This window comes from Nyctibius grandis, chromosome 13, assembly GCF_013368605.1.
Source record: "Nyctibius grandis isolate bNycGra1 chromosome 13, bNycGra1.pri, whole genome shotgun sequence".
In the NCBI taxonomy this organism is placed as follows: Eukaryota; Metazoa; Chordata; class Aves; order Nyctibiiformes; family Nyctibiidae; genus Nyctibius; species Nyctibius grandis.
In genome coordinates, this window is record NC_090670.1 from 20,439 (window position 1) to 44,545 (window position 24,107).

A 24,107-nucleotide genomic window follows, 5' to 3' on the forward strand; every position below is an offset into this window, starting at 1 on the left:
TCCCGAAAAACGCACCGCTCACATCCGCTTCTGAGCCCCCCGAAGCGGCCGCGGGAGCCTGTTCTCGAGCCCCAGGAACACAACACCTGGCCTCCGTTATTGGGGCCCCAAAGCACCTCACCCCGCCTGCTTTCTGACCCCCCCTGCAGCCCCCACGTGCGACGCCGAGGGGTGGGGGGGCTGCAGCCACCCCGCAGCCCTGCGCCACCAGGGACCCACGGGCAGTTTTGGGGAGCGCTCGGGAACCGCGCAGGGCCCGGCCCCGCGCCCCTGCGGGGCGGCACCACCGCAGCCCGGCCGGCGCTTTATTAGCGCTCTCGCAGGCTTTACTGCTCCGCCATCTCCTGCACCGCCGCGCCCGCCCCCCGAACCCCCCCGAGGCCCAAAAATCCCCCGCGGGGAGCCGGGCCCAGCCGCCCCGGGAGCGCAGACCCGCCCGGCCCGCTCCAGGGACACCCCCGGCGGCAGCAGCCGCGGCCCTTTCCCCCCCACCACCCCGTGCGGGCACCGGGACCTGCCCGGCGCCCTCCCGTGCTGCCGCTGCCCGACCCGCGCCGGCAGCGGCAGAGCCTGCCCGGCCCCAACACCGGGCAGCTGAGAGCCGGACGGGGCTGCCCCTGCTCCCCCCGCCCGGACACGGGCTCGGCCCCAAAACCCCCCCGGCGAGCCCGGGGCAGCGTTCGGCCCGGGGCCGCTTCCGCGCCCCCCCCCAGCCCCAGGAGCGCAGAGCTCGGACCCGCCCGCGAGAGCCCCGACCGGGGGATCGCCCCTCCAAGACCCGCCGTGCCTACGGCCCCTCACCTCACCCGGCGCCATCGCCCACGCGGCGGTGACCGGAAGGAACCTCACGGCCGCCCGCCCCGCTCGCCGCCGCTCTTGTGCGCCCGCCCCTGCGCCGCGCAGGGACCCGCCCCGCCCGCTCCAGGCCCCGCCCATGCTTCATCTTAGCACCTCTCCCTCAGGGACCCGGCCCCACTCCGCCCCCTCAGGGCACAGCCCCGCCCACACCCGGCCCAACTCCGCCCCCTGAGGGATCCGGGCACGCCCCCTCAGGGGAACCTTCCCGCTCGCCACCCCCGGCGCGCCCAGCGGGCAGGAGACACCCCTGCACCCGCCGAAGGGGCTCGCTCGCCTCACGGGTGTTCCTGGCCCTCACCCGCCGCCGGGAATTTCCCCCCGCACCCCGCCGTGCTGCGGCAGAAGCAGCGCTGCTGCGCACCCGTGCGGTGCCGGCGCTGCAGTACCGCGCTTCGGCCACGAGGCGGCAGCACCAACGAGCGGGCAGCGGACGGCGCTCGCCCAGGGCGGCACCGGCGCTGCAGTCCCGGCGCTTTGTACGCCGAGCGCTGCCGGTACCGCACGTGGGGCATCAGCGTCATTTCCTTACCGGGAGGCAGCAACGAGCGTGGCGGCTTGAGTCATTACTGGACCAGCATTCATCAATGCAGTTGCCAAGAGTCACCTCGTTACTGCTCTTGATCTGGCAAATCACTGAGGAGCCATCCACGTACTCCAAGCTTTCTCCTTCAAAGACAGGATTCAGGTCTGGTGTTTGAGAGAAAAGCCCCTTATTTGATCTATATGTGCTTCTGCCCTACCCCTAAGCAAGAGCCCTGCAAGAAACTTTCACAGCTCTCGCCTCCCTGCCACCTCATCTGTCTGTCTCACTGTACTGTGCCTGTACCGTATCAATCCTAGACCTCAGATCAGAGCACAGAACTGAACACGGAGCACAGGGGAAGATAACTGTAGTGATCCTAACCAGAAGACTGTTGTACATCAAGGAGTTGGTGATGCACATGACAGTTAACCCGAGAAGGTGCAGGCCTGTGCTGTGCTGCAAGTACAGGTTGGCTTTCAAGTCTGTGTTGTGCTGAGCATAGTCCTTGCTCATAGGATAAATTTAGCCAGCTAATGGTAACAAAGGAGCGTGTAGGCAGCTCCCACTTCGTGTTGGCAAGTACACCACCTGCACGTCCTTGTCTTTTGTCTCAAAGCGAAGTAGCAGTTTGTCATTTGAACATTCTTCTGTTTGATAGTAGAAGTAATGAATGGAATTATTTTCTTCTAAGAGAATCCCGTAAGAGCTCTAAAGACAAAGATGTCTGCAGAACCTCCCCCATAGACGGGATCTGTACCATATGCCATGCCCTGACTGGAGGTCCCTCTGATTCTGCACTTCAGTGAACTCCAGTTGACAAACACTGAGCCCTACAAAATAAAGTAATAAAGCTCAACTCTCGAGTGAGAAACCATGCAAAACAAACTTTAAACAACAAACCTTCAGTGAAAAACTCTGAACTCTCAGTTTTAAGGGACAAATCCCAAAGCACTTATGACCAGGAAGACAGTAACAAGAAGCAGAGTAACTTTAGCCCAGTTTTAAAAGTTTCCCTTTTATTTGTCAGAGCATCAGAACATGAACACACTAAGAACACTTTACAGTCACTGTTCATAGGCTTGGTTTCAGCCACCATTCATATGTGACCATATGCATGAATCAATCCATACGGTTGCACTAAGCTGCACTTCCACAGAACCTACCTGCAACACCGAGAGCACTAATTCATCTCCATTGCAGACAAATTAATAGTTGTGGTCCTCTCAGCTCAATGGGCAAACATCCATAGCCAGTGGGGCTACATCTGGCTGGTGACCAGTCACCAGCGGTGTTTCTCAGGGCTCAATTCTAGGGCCAGTTCTATTCAATATATTCATCAATGATCTGAATGCAGGAGTTCAATGCACCATTAGCGAGTTTGCTGATGATACCAAACTGGGATATGCCGTTGGTTCTCTCAAGGGCCAAGAGGCCTTGCCAGGGGTCTAGATAGACTGGAGCACTGGGCAATCATCAACAGCATGAAATTTAACAAGAACAAATGCTGGATTCTGCACCTGGGATGGAGTAACACCAAGCACAAGTCTAAATTGGGAGAGGAGTGGCTGGAGAGCAGCCCTGCAGAAAGGGGTCTGGAGGAGCTCGTCAGCAGCAGGCTCAAGAGGAGCCAGCAGTGTGCCCTGGCAGCCCAGAGGGCAAACCGCAATCCTGGGGGGCATCAAACACAGCACGACCAGCCGGTCAAGAGAGGGGATTGTCCTGCTGCATTTAGCGTTGTTGTGGCCTCATCTGGATTACTGTGTGCAGTGCTGGGCCCCACCATTTAAGGATCTGAAGGTGCTTGAACACATCCAGAGGAGGGCTGCTAAGCTGGTGAAGGGCTGGAAGGCATGTCCTCTGAGGAGCGGCTGGGCACTCTGGGTTCATCTAGCTTGGAGGCTGAGGGGCGACCTCATGGCTCCGCAGCTTCCTGAGGAGGGGACATGGAGAGGGAGGTGCTGAGCTGTTCTCCCCAGGATCCAGTGATACGATGTCTGGGAAGGGCTCAAAGCTGCGTTAAGGGAGGATCAGACTGGACATTAGGAAGCATTTCCTTAGAGAGAGGGTGGTCAAACGCTGGGACAGGCTTCCCGGGGAGGTGGTCGATGCCCCGTGGCTGTCTGTTTAAGAGGCATTGGGACAATACCCTTAACAACAGGCTTTAGCTTTTGGTCAGCTCTGAGTGGTCAGGCAGCTGGACTAAATGATCGTTGCAGGTCCCTTCCAATTGAAATACTCTATTCTACTCTACGACATGTATAACCACCAACCGGCATCTCCCTTAAGCACACAGTGGTTTGTGTTCCAGAAATGTGAGTGAGAAGGTTGGCGAGGTTAAAACCTGTCTTGTTATCTCCTTTTCCTTTCTATTTTCTAAAGCTCATTAGAACAGCTATTCCCCCATATTTATCTCTATAAAGTTTCTATAAAGGTACACCAGAATTGTGGCTAATTGCATCCTGTAAAATTAGAAAGTGGGGTTTTACCTTTTGAGGTATTGCTGCTTCTCAGTAGCATAAGCAAATAACAGATGTGAAAATACTCTGCAGGAAGAAAGCATGACATGAAACACGCATTTATTAAAAAAAGACTATACAGACAAATTAAACAGGTAGCGCACTGTTACTCCTACTGGGCACAGGAGTAAAATATTTAAAACACGGAAGCCAGTGAAAACACCAGATATTGCTAAAATACCTAAACGCTAGAATGAAAACCTATGTTGGAGGAATTAGAAAACTGTAAAATAAAGGAAAGCACTTTTATTTATTTACAGTGCTAGTAAAATCTTGATTTCTTGAAGTCTTCTACTTAGAGTAACACATCAATGGCTATTCTTTCAAAATTAGATTCTGTAACTTGAAGCCATTGGCAGGTTCAGCCAGTGAATGTCCTGTTTAGAAAGCTGAAGTTAAATTCAGGATGTGCAAGTATTAAAATTTGCCTTACATTTTCTCTATAGCTAATGGGGTCCTTGGCACTAAAGTTTGAACAACTGATCTGTCCCAGCTTGGGTATGAAAATTTCTATAGCAAAGCCTTTAGACACAGTAGAGTGTTCACATCCTTTTAGCATGAGCTTAAGGTGGGGGGGCAAGGGGAGAGGCTTGTGATTTTTTTTGCTGTTTGGTTGCAGAACAACAGGACTACCCTTTGAGGCAAGTGAGGAACCAGGAAAAGACCCTGGAAACCATCTACAACAAAAGAATCCAGTGATTTTGTCATCGCTTGAATAGCTATTGAAAAGGGAATGACAAAGTCAGGGTTAAACCAGACTTTAGTAACATAAAAGTCTTGTAAGCTTTGAGAAGGGTCTCTTTGTGGCTACTAAGAGAATTTAACTCAAGTAAGAATGAATTTAAGCCAAGTGAAGAAGTATCCTCAAAGAGCCTTAGGTACAAAGGAAGAGGCCATTGTTGCTCCACAGAGCAAAAATGCCTTAGACTTGTGCTAAGAACTGTACTTCAGCCAGCTTCCTCCTCTGACTGAAAAACAAGGAGTCAATATTTAATGGTGGACTTGGCAATGCTAGGTTAACAGTTGGGCTTGATGATCTTAAAGGTCCTTTCCAGCCAAAATGATTCTATGATTCTATGATTTCATAACTATCCCTCTAGTCTCTTGAGAAAGATGCCTGGGAGAAAAGGGCCTGGGGCTGTCACGAGAAGAGCTCATCAGTCAAAATTCCTTAATTAATTTGTGAGAGAAAAGGAGAATACTGGTTCCCTATGAAAGATACCACTTCCCTCCCTCCCCCCACCCCCAGGATCCCTTAATACATAATACAGGTTTTGTCTCCTTGAAATAGTTAGAATCATGGAATATCTTGAACAGGGAGGGACCCATAAGGATCACCGAGTCCAACTCCCTGCTCCTCGCAGGACTACCTAACACTAAACCATATGACTAAGAGCATCATCCAGATGCTCCTGGAGCTCTGACAGGCTTGGTGCTGTGACCGCTTCCCTGGGGAGCCTGTCCAGGTGACCGACCACCCTCTCAGTGAAGAACCTTTTCCTAACATCCAATCTGAACTCCCCCTGACGCAGCCTCATCCCATTTCCTCGTGTCCTATCGCTCGTCATCAGAGAAAGAAGATCAGCACTGCCCCCCCCTGCTGCTCCCCCTTGGGCAGGTGTAGACGCTGATGAGGTCCCCCTTAGCCTTCTCTTCTCCAAGGTTGCCCTCGAGACCTTTCACTGTCTTGGTCACCCTCCTCTGGACACACTTTAATAGTCTGATGTCCTTGTACTGAGGCGTCCAAAACTGCACACAGTACTTGAGGCCACACCAGTTGCAGTGTAGTGAGACAATCACCCTCCTCGACCGGCTCACTATGCTGTGCTTGATGCACCCCAGGACACCCCAGGTTGGCCCTTTTGGCTGCCAGGACACACTGCTGACTCATATTCAGTTAGACTCATTCTCAGCAACGCACACTATTCACATGGCAGAACTTCGTAAAGGATGTGAACACAGATTTGTAAAAGCTAGTACATGATTGATAGAAACACAGTATGTCATATTCACATTTTTTTCTTTTTTTAAAAAAAACGAACCTTGTTAAACACGAGGGCACAATAGACTAGTTTAAATAAGTAAAAATACAAAACTGCCATACTGAATTGGTAAACGGTGCATCCTTAAGCATACTTCAGTTTAGAGCTCGAGATCTCCCAAGAAAGAAAGAACCTGGCAAAGTAACAGTGAAGTGAGAGCAGCGATTACTAACCCTGTCTATTTGAGAACTGTAAGTCAAAGTTTCTATAAATCTATCCTTCTATTCACACTACTTCATTGCAGACCAGTTGCCCATTCTCCATTGTCACTACTTCTGAAACTTATGTACAACCGTCATCAAAGCATGCTGCTCTCACGCATGCACTCTGGGGGAGTCCATACACTGTCCCTTAGCTCTGCGTGCATTTTCCCTTAAACTCAATAGGAATTGCTCTGAACAGGGCACACAGCACGTGGCCGCTCTGACATTTAAAATTAGAATCCAGTATTTGTGTTAGGAAACATGCACAACGATAGAGTTAGAGCACTACTGCCGCTTGGAGCATGGGGCCAGACCCTCCTCCATTATTGCTCTCTGAGAGAGACTGAATCTCAGTAAGGCAGCCAGCAGAATCTGCTCTTCATGTATTTTCAGGGGCACGTGGTCCACATTCTGTCTTTGCTGTTGACACGTTTATTTGGCTATGAAACATTAAAATGGGACAATACCAACTGAACTTGCCATGTACTTTATGGCAGAGTTGGGAAATTATGGCAACATACGTGATTTCGCCAACAAAACTGTTTTATGTGGATTTGTACGGGCCCCAGCATTTGGCAAAGCTCTAACCAGAGACCTGAGGCTTCCCTATTCTCCCCGTTTAACAAGCAAAGTTCTGACCAGAGATTCCCTGTTCTTCCTACTTAACAAGCCAAGTTCTCAACAGAACCACTCTAGGATAACAGTAGTGGAAAACCTGGGCTAAAGAGAGAAGAATGTAAACAGGCAGTCCCTGCCTCCTGAAGTTAGTGAAAAGAATATTTAATACTTGAGATCAATTTAGACAACAAAGGCAGTGACAAAACTGGGATTAGAAATGAGTTAAGTTTTAAGCCCTGGTTCTGTAGTTGGGTCACTGCCACCCTCCCCATTGCAGGAACTGTTGTTACATGAGGTGAAACAAAGGGAAGACACCGATAAAAGGAGTGGTCTAAAGGATCCTTTAGTCAGGGTTCTTCTGGCACGCATACAGAGCAAGAAAAAAACCTGGGCTGAAATAAAGCTTACTTGAAAATGACCTATTAAAAGATACAGAATTAGGAAGTTTTGGTTGAGGGAGGACGATGACACCAAAGCCAGGCAGTTCTGGTGGAATACATCATTTTTAGCTGACGGTGTTCCTGGTTCGTGTTACGGAACTTCCCTGTGCTCCGGTGGAGGATATGTCTGCCAAGGGAGATTCTGGCTATAGAAGCCAGGAATAGAAGACATGCAGAATGGCTGATGTTGCAGTCTGTGCACACAGAGATGTGGGATATTTCATGCATGTTTCCTAGAGAACCACAGTGAGCTGGTTGGCCACAGAGCCTAGGAGGACCACTAATACAGTTCATTTGAGCCTTCTACTTAAGTCAATCAGTCTTCTGACTACTGAAAATAATACCACATTAAGATGTTAAAGCATCACAAATTACATCATTTTTAGAAATTCATACACAGTCAGCAACTTGATCCCCCTTCCAGATTTAAAGCCAAGTTTGAGGGAATGGTACAACCAAACTCCAGTAAATCAAAACTCACGTGTGTCCTTAATGCACCGATTTCCTGTATAACCTATTTCTTTTTTTCCCTGAACATTTCCTGTATAAAAAGAGCTCTACTGGATACCTAAACCTATGCAGTCTTACTAGCCTGGAAAACAAAACTGTTCTTTAGCGAAACAAATGGACAGTCTGCTATCCCAGCACTTCAAATAGTCTCCTGTTATCAGGAGAAAACAGAATAGTCTTTTAGTAACATCTGTTTTTAAAAATAGAACATAAAAGCATTTGTGGCAACCACATCTGGCCAATAGGAACAGCCTGGCATTTAGGATACCTGCATAAAAATCCTACCTTGTTTAGGAGTCCGAAAGATGGAATGATTGAAATGTTAAACTGTAGCACCAGTAACACTTACTTCCCTAAAACCAAGTCCTAAGGACTGGAAGGGAATTAAGACAGAACAGGAACATTGTGCTTACGTTGCATTAAATAAGAAGCAATGGGTCAGTCATACTTGAGTCTGCGCTTCAGTGACATCTGGCCACGTCTGCGGTTCTACTGGAAGAGCGCTGGAACAGGTCAGTGTTTGCTTGTCAGTCTTCTGGCTCTCATTCGTCCTGTTTCCTCTTGGGCTTTTTGGGATTCCGAGACCGGCTCTTTGCTTTGCAGAGTGGACATATGGGCGCATTCCGATGGATTTGTTGGTGACACGACAAACACGCCTGAAATGTGACATTGCAGCCTCTTGTGACAAACATTTAAGTGGCGTTGTCACACAGGTTACTGAGTATCGTATTCTAAATCACAGTACAGAAAAAAATAACCAGGGCCTCCTGCCTTCAAAGGCAAACCAATGCTACATCCTACACCATCCAGATCTCTGGATTGCACGGTAACTCCAGGCCAGCTGAAAAACTAGAGTATCTCACTGAACTGAAACTACAGCTCAGCAGACACACGGTTCAGGCACGTACCCGTAACTTGAACATTAAATTCTATTTTGTGTTAAACGTTCCACATGTTTTAAGGATGTTTACATGCGTAACAGCTCACCGAGCCAGAAAAGTTACGGTGAAGGCCAACTGTTATGACACAGAGTTCAAGATAATTAGATGAACTCCACATCTTTAACACAAGATACAGAACTTTGCTCTTTTCTTCCATACTAAGCCCTTTAACTTCCATTTGACTGAAGCATATTACTTTCAGACAGGCTTTTTAATGGCCTAACTCTGGACAGTAAGTACATAACTACGGAGTGTACCTATGTCAGTTTGCCTCTTAGTCAGTGATTCTGTGGAACTTGGGTGGGATGAATACCCCTATGGAATTAGTCTAGCTCTTGTTACTGACTATAGAAGGAGATGAGTGAAACTGTCACTTAAGTGCCTGTGGTTTGGTTAAATTAATCCATATGTTAGTCTTGACTTGAAGATCCCAAGAAGTGCAGAAACAATCACCTTTCCTGGTAATTTGTACCATCAGTAATTACTCTCCCTTATAAAATATGTGCGCTGCTGCTAATGTGAATCCATTTGGGATTAACTCCCAGCTATTAGTCTTTCTTTTGCTCAGCATGTTTTTTCTTACATGCCTTTCTCCCACATGAAACACAAGAGGAGTGGGAATTGCCTTCACCCCTGCTGATGGAGACTCAAGTCATAAAGGAGTCAAATAATAGAGAGCCTTGTCCTTAACCCTTGATGACCGGTGCTACTACTTTAAGCCTACTGGGGTTGCTCTTGATTTGAACCACTGCAGGAAAAATCAGAATCAGGACACATCATTTTTCCTGTCGTAAATATTGATCAACTTTATAAACGTAAAACATTCCAATGACAAAAGAGAAAACCCAGGACATTCCATCTCCTGACCTTCATTGGAGGTGGCTGTTGTCTGAAAGTTGCTGTCTGTCTTGTGTCTTGTTTCCTAGCCACTTGCAGCTGCTGGGCAGCTGCTGCAGCTGCAGCCAGAGACTCTGGGATGGGAGGCTCCTGTGGCTCTGTCTGCCATTCCGCTTTCTGCTTTTCAAAGTAGCTAGACAAAAGAAAAACAAATAAAAAATAAAACCACCTTCTGGTGTACTCCATTAGTTTGTAAAGGATATTTTGTGTTAAAATATAATGTATCACATTTCCCTATCATATTCCTCCACTAGAGTCGAACTGTCTACACTTGGACACCACTTGGACTAGTTCATAAATAGAACTGGTGGTATTTTCCTCTGCATTTGTGCACTTCAGCCAGATTCCAGGTTGCTGGCTTCTAAGGTATCTTGGTATACAACTGGATACAAATCTAATAGTATGGGAAATAGACAACATATATATTTAATCTTTAACAGCTTCAGATGCACCTCTGTCAAACTTAGTTTTTATATTTTATTCTGTTAAAATAAATAACTTTTGTATGCAGTAGATTAATACATTCTTTGTAGTGTCAAGATGCTTGGAATGGAAAACAGCATTTCTGAAGAAATGCAAACGAAACCTTGAAAACTGTCTCTGTGAAAATTATGCCAGAAGTGCTGGGCGTTAAGAGAAACGCAAGTTTCTTAAAATATCACTTGCATTCAAAACTGATCTGTTAAACAAAGGACACCGTTCTTTGAATAGTGGCTAATTCTGTCACCCTCCCCCACCTAGGTTGTACCTAAAAGTGAAACTGTAATTTATTATCCAAATCTATTCCATATCTAGGGTAAACTTACTTGTTGACAGTCATAGGTATATGGCTAAATGCCACTGCCATGTGCACGCAGCAAAAAGTAAAATTCTGACTAGCAGTAGCACAAACCAACTTGTTTTGTATTCCTTTCATGTATTGCCTCCTACCTCTGCTTGCTGAACAAGCGAAAAAAAATTATTTTCAGGAAAAAAAACCAGTCTTGCTAGAAAATGCAGCATATGGTATAAAAATCTAGAGAACCAACCACTCCTGATTTTTTGCACGTCTTACGTAGAGTTTGCAGCTTGGAATAATCTGAACTTAACTTCCAACAAATTCAGACTGAATGTTATCAAATACATGCGCTTCCCCATCCCTTTTGTGTTAACTTTTGTTTTTCACGCTTACCTTTTAAGTTCTTTTTTCCACCTACCAACAAAAGTAAAATGACAAAATAACCAGCAGGCTCGAGAGAAGGTATAAAGCCAGATAAAGTTTCCTTTGGAGACTTACTCAAGGGACAGTTTCTCTTCCTCCTCACATAGATCTGGCAGTCTCTGCAATCCCAGAGTCATCCGCAAAGCATCGACATGCTCCTTCAGGGGTTTGTACTCCTCGTGCAGGCGACGAGTAGATTCCAAGAGCTTGTTGAGATCATTCTCAGACTGCTTGATAGTATTCTCCATCTGAAACAGGAGGATGGGCATGCTTTTACAGAACTGTTACTTTAATAGCTCTCTGAGCAAGAGAATGTATCAGAAAGAAGAGATTTTTCTCACTCAAGTTGGAAGAGATTGGAGACAATGCAATAGTAAAACAAAGAGTTACGATACTGGGAGGATGAAAACTGGGCAAGGAAGAAGCAACTGGAAGTGACCTACAAGATGCATTTTCATTTAAAAAAGGTGCACTCAACCTGTATGACCTTCTGAACAGCAGAAAAAGCAGGCAGACAGGCTACAGATAAGTCAGCAAGTGAGGAGCTATGGAAAACTCTCAAGAGATGTTAAAAAATAAATTAATGTAGAATAAACTAATTTTCTGTGTTTCTAAGATACCTGAACACCGATGGTTAGAAGTTAACAAACAAGCTAAGGAAAGGATCCTGCTTCTTTTACTGCAGTAAATGGGAAAAACAGCAGAGAAAAAGACAATCTGACAGGAAAAAGAGGGGAGGATGAAAGAGAGACTGACGTTATGCAGCTGGGCAGGGAAATAGACATTTCAAGTGATAAATAAATGCAGTCTGCACATCCAGTACGTAGCTTGCAATGTGGGAGCTTTTTTTCTTCTGTTGCAAAGCACAGATACCTTCAGAGCTAGAAACCACTGTATAGCCATGTAAGTGCCCTAACATGATATAAAAACTGCAGGTTTAAAAATATATTCCCCATTTAGCCCCTCTAATTGGCTATTCTTCCTTGTTTATAAACTCTTTTTCTCTTATTTGTATTAATTCCCTTCAGGCTGGTGTTTCTTAATGTTTGGGGGTTCCACTCAGTGATGATGGTCAGCTCTTAGTGAGAACTTAACAAATATCATATCTTTTTCCAAGATATCTTTTCTTCCAAAAACCTCCAATCAAAAGTCCCACCTAGCTGCCAAAGCTTCTCTGTTTCCAGGTGCTAAGTAAGAAAAGACTAACAGGAAGAACAGTTTTCCATGGGACTGCCACAGTGTTGTTACTGTGGCTACTGGTAGAGTTGTAGCCACAATGGACTTGGTTATCTATCCTCTTGGTGCAAATGCTTACTATGCCAACATTACAAAATATCCTGCCCAACATGGACAGCAAAAAACAATTATCCTGAGGCAAATTTACTTTGCAGTCTTTGTAGGATCCTAGGATGGTGTTGTAAAGTCCAGATTATTGAACCAGTGATAGTTCACCGATGTGCACAATTCCACAACCTGTGAAATGACTCATATACAACTGTCTTAGTCAGGATGTCCGCAGCTGGATTGTTGCATACCACGTTAATGTCAGCATGGATCAGTCGCAGCTCCTCCACATGGGCCATCTTCTCTTGCAGCAGCAGGTCCATTTCCTGCTTGTATTCTTTCAGGTGCCTCTCCTCAGACTCCAGCGCTTCAAATTCTGCTTTCAGTCGTGCCTTTATTTTTTCCATCTGCAAAGTCTTATTCCTGAACCCCAGTGATAATTAAAAATATAGAGAGACAACAGTAAGTCACTGCAACATATTTTTGCGAGGTGTCACTTTATATGTGAATAGAGGGAGGAGGGTAACAGCAGTAATAGACAAGGGTGAGACTAAACGTGTCTGAGAAAGGATGAGGTGCAATGAGAGAACTGAATTCTAATCCCAGCTCTTTTGCTGAGCTTTTCAGTGCTATGATAATTCTTATACTGAATTATGAAATGAACAGAACATTGTCAGACTTTAACAGTTACTGTAGATTCAGAAAATTTGTACCAATAGAGTCCTACTGCATCAGTTAACTCAGATTAAACCCTACTTCCAAAATAGAGAAATCCAGAAAATCTGGGAGGTTTGCACAGGATTCTCAGAAATGTAAAATGAATTGGAAGTGATTATAGTGTCATATACACTGACTAAAACTATGTGGACAGTAATTTGAACTGCTAAGATACTAACTTCAACTTGAGGTTAAAGAAAATTCCAGAGCAGTGATGTATCAGAATAGTAAAAACTCAAATGACACTGGCCATTAGCATCCCATTTGCGAGTAACTCTGCATTCTCTTGGTTCTTTGGTAACATCTAGTACCTGTCACATATCTGTAAATGTTTCTGCCCACATACTGCATTCTGATTTTTTTTTCCATTCGTGCCAATCCATAATTCTATAGCAAAAAATGCTTAGATGCTCAGTCCTTATCTCTCTCTGCAATGCTAATAATCAGAGAGTGTGAGTTTCAGCCATCAGACACTTCTAAGCAGCAGAACAGCTCACTGCTGTTGTGATTCAACACTTGTCCGAGCTGCTGAACAGAACAAACTGTTCTTGTTCCCACGATACAGTTAACGAAGAGGCCTTAGTTATTTTTCCTATACTGGAGTTAGGATATGACACTGGGTAACCAAACTGTCAACAACACTTAAATGTTTCTAACACAAAGCTGCGATGTCACATTTCAGGCGTGTAAGCACGAGTCCCAGGACTCCCTGCTTTACCTTGTGTGGAACAAACAAGAATGCAGCATTCCTTTTTGGTCACCTAACGCCTAGTACAAACAGATCCATACTGGTTTCCACGTGCACGACTGAATGACACAGGAGACTTCCTACAAACGTGATATAAGAGGGGGCTGGGGAAGAACCGGTTTGCATTCATATTTAAATATCCTATGCCTGTCCCAAAGCAAAGTGGGTAAGTTTGATTCAAATTCACCATAAGCAGCAAACCTGACGATAGAATGCAGTCTGTGGATTATAGGATGCTGCCTATGCGATTAGCAATGAAATCCTGGAACAGGGATTTCACCCTGATCCCAGAACAGGGTGTGCGACTTCCCTTCCCACTAGGCCCAGACTTGCCCCCATTGAAGCAAGCAACACAGGTCTGACATTTTTAATGGAAGCAGAAGGCACTGAGCGCCCTGGAGGGAGCTGGTCTATCACTGATTTCTAGGAAAGGGGATTCCGAAACCTCTGTGGGGCATTTCTTCCCTTTACAAACTGTTTCCACACCCAGTCCCCAAGGGCTCTTTCTGAAACTGCTCCCACAGCACTGAGGAATGGATGGTTTATCTCAGCATTATTCTGTATCATACTTGTAAGAACAGGAGAATACACATATCCTGGGCTTTAACAGAGTTACTGTTTTCTCTCACTCCAATCAAAATTCCCAAAGAAATTTTAAAGCTAGCCTGACAACTCTTCTTTAAAGTATATGGCAGGTGTCGGTACGGATTTTATTCTTGCTTTCATGACCAAAGCTCACCCTCTGCCACCATCCCCCTTGGGGAGGCTCTGATGTTGTGCCTGCGAATCTTCCTCTCAGTCCCCTCTTTCCTATTTCCAAATTGGTCTTTGTGGGTTCAGTGTCTGCTTATGCACCTAGTTTTGGTAACCTTTTCCTGGGTGCGTGAGACATCACTGGCACCATGGGCTTCCACTGTGTGCTGAAGAGCGCGGCAGAAAGCAGAGTCAGTCCCTGGGGCAACAAATTAAGGCTATCTATTCCAAGTATTAGAGCCAGTAATGTGACCAGGGTTCCTCCCTCTCTCACTTAAGGAGTTCATAAAGCTGCAAGAGATAAAGACGGTATAATAAATAACTTCTCCAATATGTATTCAGAAACGGGCTGCCTGGTAGGGATAATATGAATGAAGGAGATTTAAAAAGGAATGATTAAAAAAATTGAGTTAGAGGGACTGCTGCTTGTTTCCTTAGAACAAAATAAGACAAAATTCTGCCTTGCATTGGTACTTCAGAAATAATCTGAACAGTAAAGTTCTTTCCTCTATATAAATAAGTTGCAGGAGATATGGATTACTCTTCCCAGTGATGCCAACCCATGACTGTTAAGAATACAAATATCAGACCAAAGATAGATACAGAAAAAGCCAATGACAAATAAGGTCACGTCAGAGGTCACTCAGAGACATTTACAGATATTGTGGAAGACATATTTAAAACCAAATTTGATAAAATTCACTTGGTAAGTATGATTATTATGTCTGTACTGTAGCTCACCACAGAGTTCACCTTGTTTCATACAGTATGCTTATTATAGAAAATACAAATTGTATACCTGTGAGCATACATGTCTTTTAAAAGGTACGCAGTCATTCCAGTTCTGGAAAGTCCGGATCTCACCATTAGAGTAAAAAATAGCTGATGGAATAAGAAGTCAACTGCTAACAGTTTTACAAACAAAGTGCAGAAGCAGCCTGGATGTAGACAGAATTCAAGTATGTAGCTACAACATTGTGATCTCTAATGTCATTGGAGGTGTTCCATCATTTACTACACAACAGCATACACTAGTCTGAATGTAAATGTTGGACTTAAACCAGTGAAAGAGATCCTCTCTGCCTTCCATTTTAAATGTGGCAATATCCCACTAAAAGTACCATCCAACCATCTACCTCTCTTTTCATCAAGTCTCATTGTTCCCATTTATTTAAAACATTTAGTAATGGCAGCTTTGATTACTGAAACTGGGAGTATTTGTCCCCAATTTCCTCCCTGTTTCCTCCCCTGTATTTATAGCATGTGTTCACCTAAGACAATGGAAAGAGATCAGCTTCCTCACTGTTACTAGTCCCTGCCTGCCATGCTCTGCCAAATTGCTACAACAAATGAGTTGCAGGGGATTGTTTCGGTCCAAATTATTAGCTTTTGATAGTAGGAAAGAAAAAGTGCACACAAAGTAGAACTCTTCCTGTTAGCACCAGGCAACGTACAGTAATGTTTTAAAACAGAAACCATAAGTGTGATTTCTAGACTGCCTAATGAATTCTGCCCTTATATTATTTTCCCTTCTATTTAAGTTCTTACACTGCATTGATGACAGTAGTCACTAAGTGCATCCCAACAGGGCACTAAGCAGTAAAACTAGCCATCTGTCATCAGTAAGTTCACTCCCATTCTCTTTTATCCCCTCCCTGTCAAAACACATAGGTCCAGTCTTTAGGTATTTGCTTAATTTTATGACTGGGGTTATTTCTGTGGAACTACTTAATGCATCTAAATAAGCATGTGCAGATATGTTTGGATTGTGGGCATATACATACATTTACTGACAGCAGTATTCCATTGACTACAAATTATATCCATGTATCTATAGATATAGATATGGATATAGATACAGGTCTTCAAAATCAGATTCCAGAATCCCTTCAAAAACCCAGCTGAGCTGCCATTAATAAGTGATAGAGATCACCTACAGGAACGGGCAATTTTTTTGGTTTTGATTGTGAGGGCTTTTTTCCTCTCCGCCTGTCAAATACATGGAATGCAGATTAAAATAAAGCTTGCCAAATCTATCAAAGGCGTGTCTGTAAACATAAGAAGTTCTCATGTTTATTTTGAAGGAAATTCTTCATAGAATGCAAGATCCTTTTAAAAGACTTGGGGATGAAAAAATAGGTTTAGTTGATTGGATTTTGTTAAAGGCGACTCAAAATGACATCAATGTTGCAGGTAGGATTGGCTGACTTTTTTTTTAATTTAAAATATATTCAAGCAACTTCCTTGATACTTCATTGTACACTAAAGCTAGTAACGTCACCTTTACAGTGCCTTATGCCACAAATAAATAGCAAAAAGTCTTAATTACAGTTTATATATCACCTTTGAATATATTATCAGAAAACTGAATGCACCATAAATTTCCAAATACAGGATACCACTCTCCCTGAAAAGAGAATTTAATATTCAAATCAAGTGTTATAATAATTGGACCACATACTGTAGTAGGCTGTATTTAGATCTGTATTTTAAAACACAGCCTGCCTAACAGTTGAGTAGAAAAGCATTGTTCTTACTCTGCCAAGTATGTGTTGGCCCATCTCTTTCTACAAATAGTTTTGGGATGCTGGACACACAAATATTTTTGCCTGATCTTGGTTCACCTTTGTGGTATTGTGTGAAGAAGGCCGAGGCCCACACACTGCTGCCCAATTCACCTCTTCCATGGGTAAAAGGTCCTTCTTAGAGATGCCGCCACCAGCCAGAAGTCTCTGTGACGACCTGCACGGGCTCGCTGTGCCGGGCCTCGTCGATGAGCCCCCTCTGCCAACAACCCCCGCGATTCGCCGTACCGAGGACGCGATGTGCAGACCCCTGGTCGCACCAACAGCCGAGCCAGCGGCAGGTCCCGGAGGGGACGGCGGAAAAAGCCTCGCGCCGCTGTGTCCCCCCCGTCCCTGGCGCCCGTGACGCCCTGCCAGCCCGGCGCTCTGCCCGCCGCTTCGGGCAGTGGTCACGAACAGCGGGCAGGAAACCCGCCGGGTGTCCTCGCCCGCCCTGGCCGCCCCTGCGTCGTGGGGCCAGCGGCAGGGCAGGGCAGGGCAGAGAGGGGCCAGCGCAGCGCCGGCGGCTGCTCCGGCCCCTCTGCTCCCCGCCCGCAACGCGCACATCCCGCGCTCCCCCGCAGGCCGCAGCCCCCGCGCAGGGCCGAGCCTGGGCCCCCCCCCGCAGCCGGGACTGGACCCCCCCCCCCCCCCCCCGCACCCGCGCCTGGGCGCCCCCCCGCAGCCGGGACTGGACCCCCCCCCCCCCCCCGCAGCCGAGCCTGGGCGCCCCCCCGCAGCCGGGCCTGGACCCCCCCGCAGCCGAGCCTGGGACCCCCCGCAGCCGAGCCCGCCGCCCGGCCCGGCCGCGCTCGGAGCTCCATGCCCGGCTCGGCCGCCCCTCCGTGCCGCTCTCGGGGGCACGTCCCTCCTCGGTGTCACTGCGCTTCCCGTGCCACCCCCTCCCTTCCCCAGCCCGTCAAGGCTCCTGCCGAGCAGTGAGTGGGGCAAAATAACAGACTTACGACAGAGAGCCTCAGGAATCAGAAATAATACTTCAAAGGGCTTAAAAAAGCCCACCCGCAGCCCGACACCACTCCCGCGGCTGCGCAGGGCTGCCGCGTCCTCCCCCCGCGCACTCCCCCTTCCCGCGTCACCCCTCGGGGCTCGCTCCCCGGCCACGCACGGCCACCGCCGCCCCGCACTGCGCATTCCAGCGGCGATTCCCAGCGGCAGACGATCCTTCCCTACTCACAGAAATGCCTCTTCAGCTCTCATCCAGCTGGTTTCCTTTCCCTCAGTAGCACAATAGCTACTTTCAGACCGATGCAGCTCCTCCGCTCCCCCGAGGAAAAAGCTGCTCGATGTAACTGACGCGGCACAAAGCAAACGTACCTGATCTCCTTGATGCTCTCGAGTTTGCACATGATTTCTTGCTCATCTGCCATGCTGTTCACTCCCGATTTAAACCTTCCGTGAAACGCACAAACTGCCAGGAGAAAAGAAGAAAAAACATACAATAGACCCAACGTAGCCACCCCCTCCTGGCAGACGGCCTCTGAGCCTGTGCGGTGGGCACCAGTGGGAGCTCTGGGACCTGGAGTCCAGCTCCCCATGGCTGCCTGGGCAGACAGCAGCAGAAAAACTACAATACCCACAAGGCAGAGCACAGCTTTCCTGCCCCTCTTCCTGCAACTAGGTTTGAAATCAATTTGTCACACCTCATTATGTCCAAGGTTGTTAGGAGTGCAAAAAGGAGGCGGGTTCCTCCTGAGACCCGTGCGATGTTTAGCATTTCGTTAAAATTACCAAATACGCACTAAGAGAATGTTGAACGAGTTCACGACTTGGATTAGAAAGTTTTTTTGACATGAAGGCATACTGTAGCCATTATTACTACCGTGCTGTTTTCTGTTAGATGCTCTGAGTGATGTAACTGTGTCTGGAGTTCAGAAAAGATGTATTTTGTTCTTTAGGTTTTTCTTTTTTTATTTCTGCTACTATACATAGCACTTGTAACTACGGAAGAGAAAAACAGAATGCAAATAAAACTGTTGGATTGAGGGAAGTGACCATTTGTCTTTCTATAGATACTCTAGCCAAGAATATCAGAGCACTTTAGAGATTGACAAATAGACTCTCAGTCTTTGCTCAGCCAGGTAATTATTTTCCTTCGGCTTCTGTAACATACTAAGCACCGTGTTTTAAGTTAGGAAGAGAACAGTTACATGTCAACACTTTGGAAGGTCTCTTCCAGGATCTGTCCTAAGGGATCCACAGCGTAAACTCATGATCCTTCAGCTGTATGCCCCAGCATTTACCCTGGCGTTTACCAGCTCTGACGGTCATGCTGGGCTGAAGGGTCAGCACATTGGAACGAACGTTAAGCTCAAGGTCTAGACAGTCAGTAGGGAAACTGGATTCTGCAAACATACACTTCTGTGTGTTACCGATGCACAAGCAGCAGTACCATAGTCTTAGTGACTACAGCGGGCCACTCATCAGTCAGTAGTGTGAGGCTGATGAGAACGGGGCAATTATTGTGGAATATATTACCAAAGTGTTACACGGAAGGCACTGGAAGTACTTAACTTCTACTCAGCACTGATCAGCTTGCTGGTGCCTGGTCTGGGGCTCTAAAAAGGAGCTGAAAAATAAAAATGGACAGAATGCAGAGGAGAGCAATGAAAATGGTAAGAGTTTTGGGGAACACGAAAGACGGCTGAATACAAGACACTGTGGCCGTATTTACATGGCATGTGGTAGATCTGCTTGAGCTAGGGCTTACGGTCACAGAACCGAATGTCTTGAGCCAGTTGCATCTACAGTTGCAGACTAAAGGGCAAGTGGTCCTGCTCATGTATAAGTATCTGTGTCTGGAAGGCTAGCAACTAGAGTATGAGGTAACAAGCAGACAGTGTGAGCCATGGGGGTGTTGTGCTCTGGCTCCAGCGCTGAGGAAATAAAATGGTATAGTTGTAGCTCGTATTAATAATAGTCTTTCAGTGTCAAAAAAGGTATTAGAAGAGCCATCATAACAAACAAACCACTAAGTCAGCTGAAAGAGAAGTCTAAAAAGTAATCTATTTAATGAGCAATACAGAAAGTTTAGGACAGATTTCAGTAAAATGTCCCGACTACAGAATGCTTCACTAGGAAAGGCCATCTGGGAGGTGGAGGAGTTCCCATAATGCTCTTAAGAACTACTTAGATAAAGGTGTCTCCATACTAATCCAAGTGCTGCAGATCCTTGCTTTGAGGTAGGGGTTTTGACCTGGTCAGGGTTGAGTTACCCTTACAAACGTGGCATATAGCCTGCCACTACAGTGACCTGCTACTGCTTCTCCAGTGACATCTCAACACGGACAGGGACCTGGAGACTGGATTAGCTGTCACACATGAGCACAGATTTAAGTGTCTGCATTAGGTTCTCAAGTCAGAGAGTGCACTCTTGAGAGGGCTGAAAAATGAAAGAATGTGTCCTGGCAGAGGAAGACGTCTCACCAGGAGTCACTGAGAATGAAAAAGGGTAGGCAGCCAGACAGGTTTGTCTGGAGAGGGGATGGGGCCTGAGACTGGAGTGGCAGCTGGGATGAGGGCATGCAAACAGATCTGAAAATAAAGCTAATTTGGCATTTTTGTCTATCCAAGGCTTCAAAGGAGTAACTCCTACTTACCTGTAAGTATTTCTACTCCTGCTTAGTTATTTGAAAGAAAGTGAAGTGTGTTCTCATTCAGTTGCTGATGCATTTGTATCAAACATTGTCGTGATGAGGAATCACAGTGTCTTGTGCACTCAGTTGAGCTAAAATTAAAACTACAATAAAAATATCACTTGCTACCTTTGGAAATTACATGCATAGTCTGAAACAAATACAGAAGACCTATTGAGAAACCAGGCACAAAAATGAAAGCAAAAAGGAAAACCACATGTTCTGTGTAACAAGAGATTTAGGCCTGTAGAAGGGAATGTGACAGGCTAACATTCCCTCTACCTTCTCTTGAGTTCTTGTCAAGAAGGAAGAAAAGGCTTAAATTCCTAAATTCTGATACCAGGCCAGTCTCCAAAGAACTTTTGCCTTCTCTGAGTATATACCTTCTCTGCCCTGACCTGCTTCCCTAATGATGATGTTTAAGCAAACCTTTTGTAACTGAGGCAGCAAATGTTCATCAGTGGGCTTTTCTTTTTCCTACACAAATTACACTGAGTGGTCAATGTAATGTAATGCAGATCAGACCCTGTCCCAGGCAGCGTGAGAAGCTGAAAATCCCCAGAGATGCTGTTTGGCCCTTTTTTTTTTTAACTTTCACTGCTCAGTGGAAACGAATGATCCAGGAAATCAGGTCAGTCACAAAAACTCTTCAGCACTCAAGGATGACATCAGAACCAGGGCACTGCAGCTTTCTCCTCATTTTTCCCTGATAATAACAGCTTTAGTCATATTTTTAAATGCTTTTAATTCCTAATGAAGTAAATGGGAATTTGGAATGAATGCAGACTTCAGTATCAGACCCCCATTTATTTTAAAAATTGGATGTTTTAATAGCAAAAATGATTAGTTTTCATTACGCACAGAAAAGCGGGGTTCTTTTTTCCCCCTTTGGTTTACCTGTGTTCTCCAACCCGCTCTTTACTATTCTCTTGTTCTCTGTAGCAGTCGCTTTTCTCTAAGTGCTTCTACTGCTGCTTCTATTTACCACTGTTGTCCCTTGTGCTGCTTTGGAGCAGGGACTCCATTTTTGTATACACCTGTAAAGTAATATAAATTTGCATGAAGTTATGAAGCCAACATAAATCTCAGAAACTAATGCCATGTATTACTGCAATACTTGGTAACTGAACTCACATAGTCTAGGTAAAATAGCTGGTTCCCAGCTAAAAATTGATCTTGGAAACTCTCCACATGCCATAGTCCCCAGCATTTCACATGGAAGATTTGTGCAGTATAATGGACTTGAGGTGTTGGTAATCACCCTTACCAACTTAAAAGCATTCTAAAGAAATGAAGGCTTGAGGCAAACTGTATTTGATATCAGTAGGTAATTCCCATTGCTTTCAGCAGGTTTTAAATCACTCTAGATAAGTAGCAGTCTTCTGGAGAGTGCAATTAGCATGAGCTCGGCATCCATAGGAAATCAGTGCCTGCTGTGCTTCTCTCAGTCGTGGAATCAGCATGTCTGTTTTCTAGTGCTCTCTTCCCTATGCTGCCTTTGAAGTACTGTGAATCTTCTTTGCTGTTTGTATCCTCTCAACTCTCCCTGGTTTTGGTAATGTGGCATTTTCTTTCTCCCCACCATTGAAGACTACAGTCCTTTATATGCTGCTTCTGCTATTGCTGCCAAATTTCTGAATATTTTTTCAGTGTAACTTTCAGCAGACAAAGTGATAGAGGAAGAAGAGGGAAGTATGTACTTTCACCACTGCTATCAGCCGAGGTAACAAAGCGAGGGAAAGGCACGGCGTACCCTGGAGAGATGCGTCAGTATTCTGATAGATGGACACTCTGAGATCCCTAGAGTTTCTAGAGATAAAAATCCTCTTCCAGATTGCAAAGTCAATAATTAGTACATCATGAGGCATATTGCTTTGAGCACAGAGCAGAAGGCCAGGGGTCTTGACACCAGGATTGCTCGTTCTGCTCTGATCCTAATACATACAGTTCAAGCACATTCAAATTGGTAGCATTTGGCTTTTGCTTCATGACTTTGGTCAAGTGTCTTAATGTGTCTGTGTTTCACTTTTCTTTGGACACAAAATGTGTGTGACAGTTCTTTGTATGATCTGAAATCACTGCACTGACGTGTAATGTCAGTTCTGCTATTTATAAACTTTGATATGTGGGATCAAAATAACGATCAGTTTTTCACAGCATTCAGGTCACATTTTTCAAAGAGAGCTAAGGGACTTACGCACAAAACTGCCATTGAAAAAACTTTTTCAGCTGACCCTGAAAAGTTCAACCTTGTTTCTATTTGATCCTTTCTAAACCAAAACCTAATAGGCAGATACATTTCAAAACAAGTTGCAGTATTATGCAGAATGAAATCAATGCTAAAATGACGTCTGAAGGCACTAAAACCGATAGAAGGCAACTACATGCTAGCCCTGAGATCGTAAGAGCATCTAGTCTTTAAATGTCAAATTTATGCAAAGCCTAAATTTGATAATTTTTTTGTTAATCCTTCAATATATAGTGAGTGAAAGAGCACCCATTAGCATCCTAGCGAGCTAAAGGTTTACGTACCTGTGTATGTTAATCTCGGCCCATCCCAAAGGCGGCCCTAAATACAGCTGAATGTAGTCTGTCCTTTATTTCACCCTCCATTCCCGTAATCTGCAGAAATGAAAAACCACGGAATTTTCAGCAATGCTGCCTGCCCCCCACCTGCCCTCCAGCACCCTCCCCACCCTGCTCCAGCACGGGGCTCAGATGTCCATAGGGGACAAGGCAGAGGGAAGCCCTCTCCCTTTTCCCGCTCTTTTCTGGAGCCTGAGCACACGAGTCCCCTCAGGACCCACTCCCACGGAGCGGCCCCGCACAGCACCCCAACACCGGCCCCGCCCGCAGCACGGCCCCGCACAGCACCCTAACACCGGCCCCGCCCGCAGCACGGCCCCGCACAGCACCCCAACACCGGCCCCGCCCGCAGCACGGCCCCGCACAGCACCCCAACACCGCACCCCAACACCGGCCCCGCCCGCAGCGCGGCCCCGCACTGCACGCGCAGGCGCCCCCCGCCCTCCCCGCCGCGTCAACCCCGCTCGCGCTGCCGCCCCGTGCACGCGCACAGCGCCAGGCGGGAGGCAGGCGTGCGCCGCCTCCGGGAGCGCGCGGGGCGCCGCGAGGAGCCGGGCGCCTGCAGCAGCGGGGGCTGGGCGCGGTTGCTAGGCGACGGCGCCCGGGCAGCGGCGCTGGGCCGGCGGAGGCGCAGGCAGCGATGAGGCGGCGGCAGCGGCCCCCGGGCTCCCGCCGGCGCTGAGCCCCACTCCCACACCTTCCCCTTACCGCCCCAGCCCGTCCCGCCCTGGCTTTGCTCCACCACCCCCCCCCGTCCTCCTCTCCCCTCGCCCCGGCCTGCCCTTCCCCCTCCATGCGGCGGGAGCGGCCGGCGTGGGGCCCGTGCCGCGGCCGCGCCGAGCCCCGCCGTCCCTCGCCCCTCCGCCGCCAGACCCCGCCGGGAGCCGCGGGCGGCGTCTGCAGCGACAACAGCGGGTGAGGCCCCGGTTGGGGGAAGGGCGGCGGTGAGGGAGGGCGAGGGGCGGCCCGGGGTGGGCGCAGCGCCTCGGCGGTGGCGGGGCCTGAGCCCCCCCTCCCCGGCAGCCCGCGGCCCGGCGGAGGGGCTCTGCGTGC

The 24,107-nt window shown here is 47.0% G+C and overlaps 1 protein-coding gene across 23 annotated transcripts in view; it reads right to left on the reverse strand.

Annotated features, from left to right (window-relative positions):
• ZC4H2 (zinc finger C4H2-type containing) overlaps positions 1-23,075 on the reverse strand; it is a 36,248-nt gene extending 13,173 nt beyond the window's left edge. For 14 of the 23 annotated variants that reach the window (XR_011049141.1, XR_011049138.1, XR_011049139.1 and 11 more), the window contains exons 1-6: positions 18,151-18,294; positions 12,285-12,456; positions 10,825-10,997; positions 9,519-9,681; positions 3,868-8,366; positions 1,388-1,545 (exon numbers count right to left, since the gene is read on the reverse strand). Coding sequence is in view for 1 of the 23 variants with exons in the window: in XM_068411733.1 (XP_068267834.1) it covers positions 8,253-8,366; positions 9,519-9,681; positions 10,825-10,997; positions 12,285-12,456; positions 18,151-18,203 (675 nt within the window). In the remaining 22 variants the exon portion in view is untranslated. Of the gene's footprint in view, positions 1-801; positions 880-1,387; positions 1,546-2,376; positions 8,367-9,518; positions 9,682-10,824; positions 10,998-12,284; positions 12,457-14,237; positions 14,779-16,929; positions 17,149-17,780; positions 17,853-18,150; positions 18,295-20,432; positions 20,573-21,365; positions 21,506-23,000 lie in introns of those variants that run through there. The other 9 variants (XR_011049127.1, XR_011049131.1, XR_011049143.1 and 6 more) reach the window with 9 other exon arrangements.
• Positions 23,076-24,107: the final 1,032 nt, after the last annotated feature.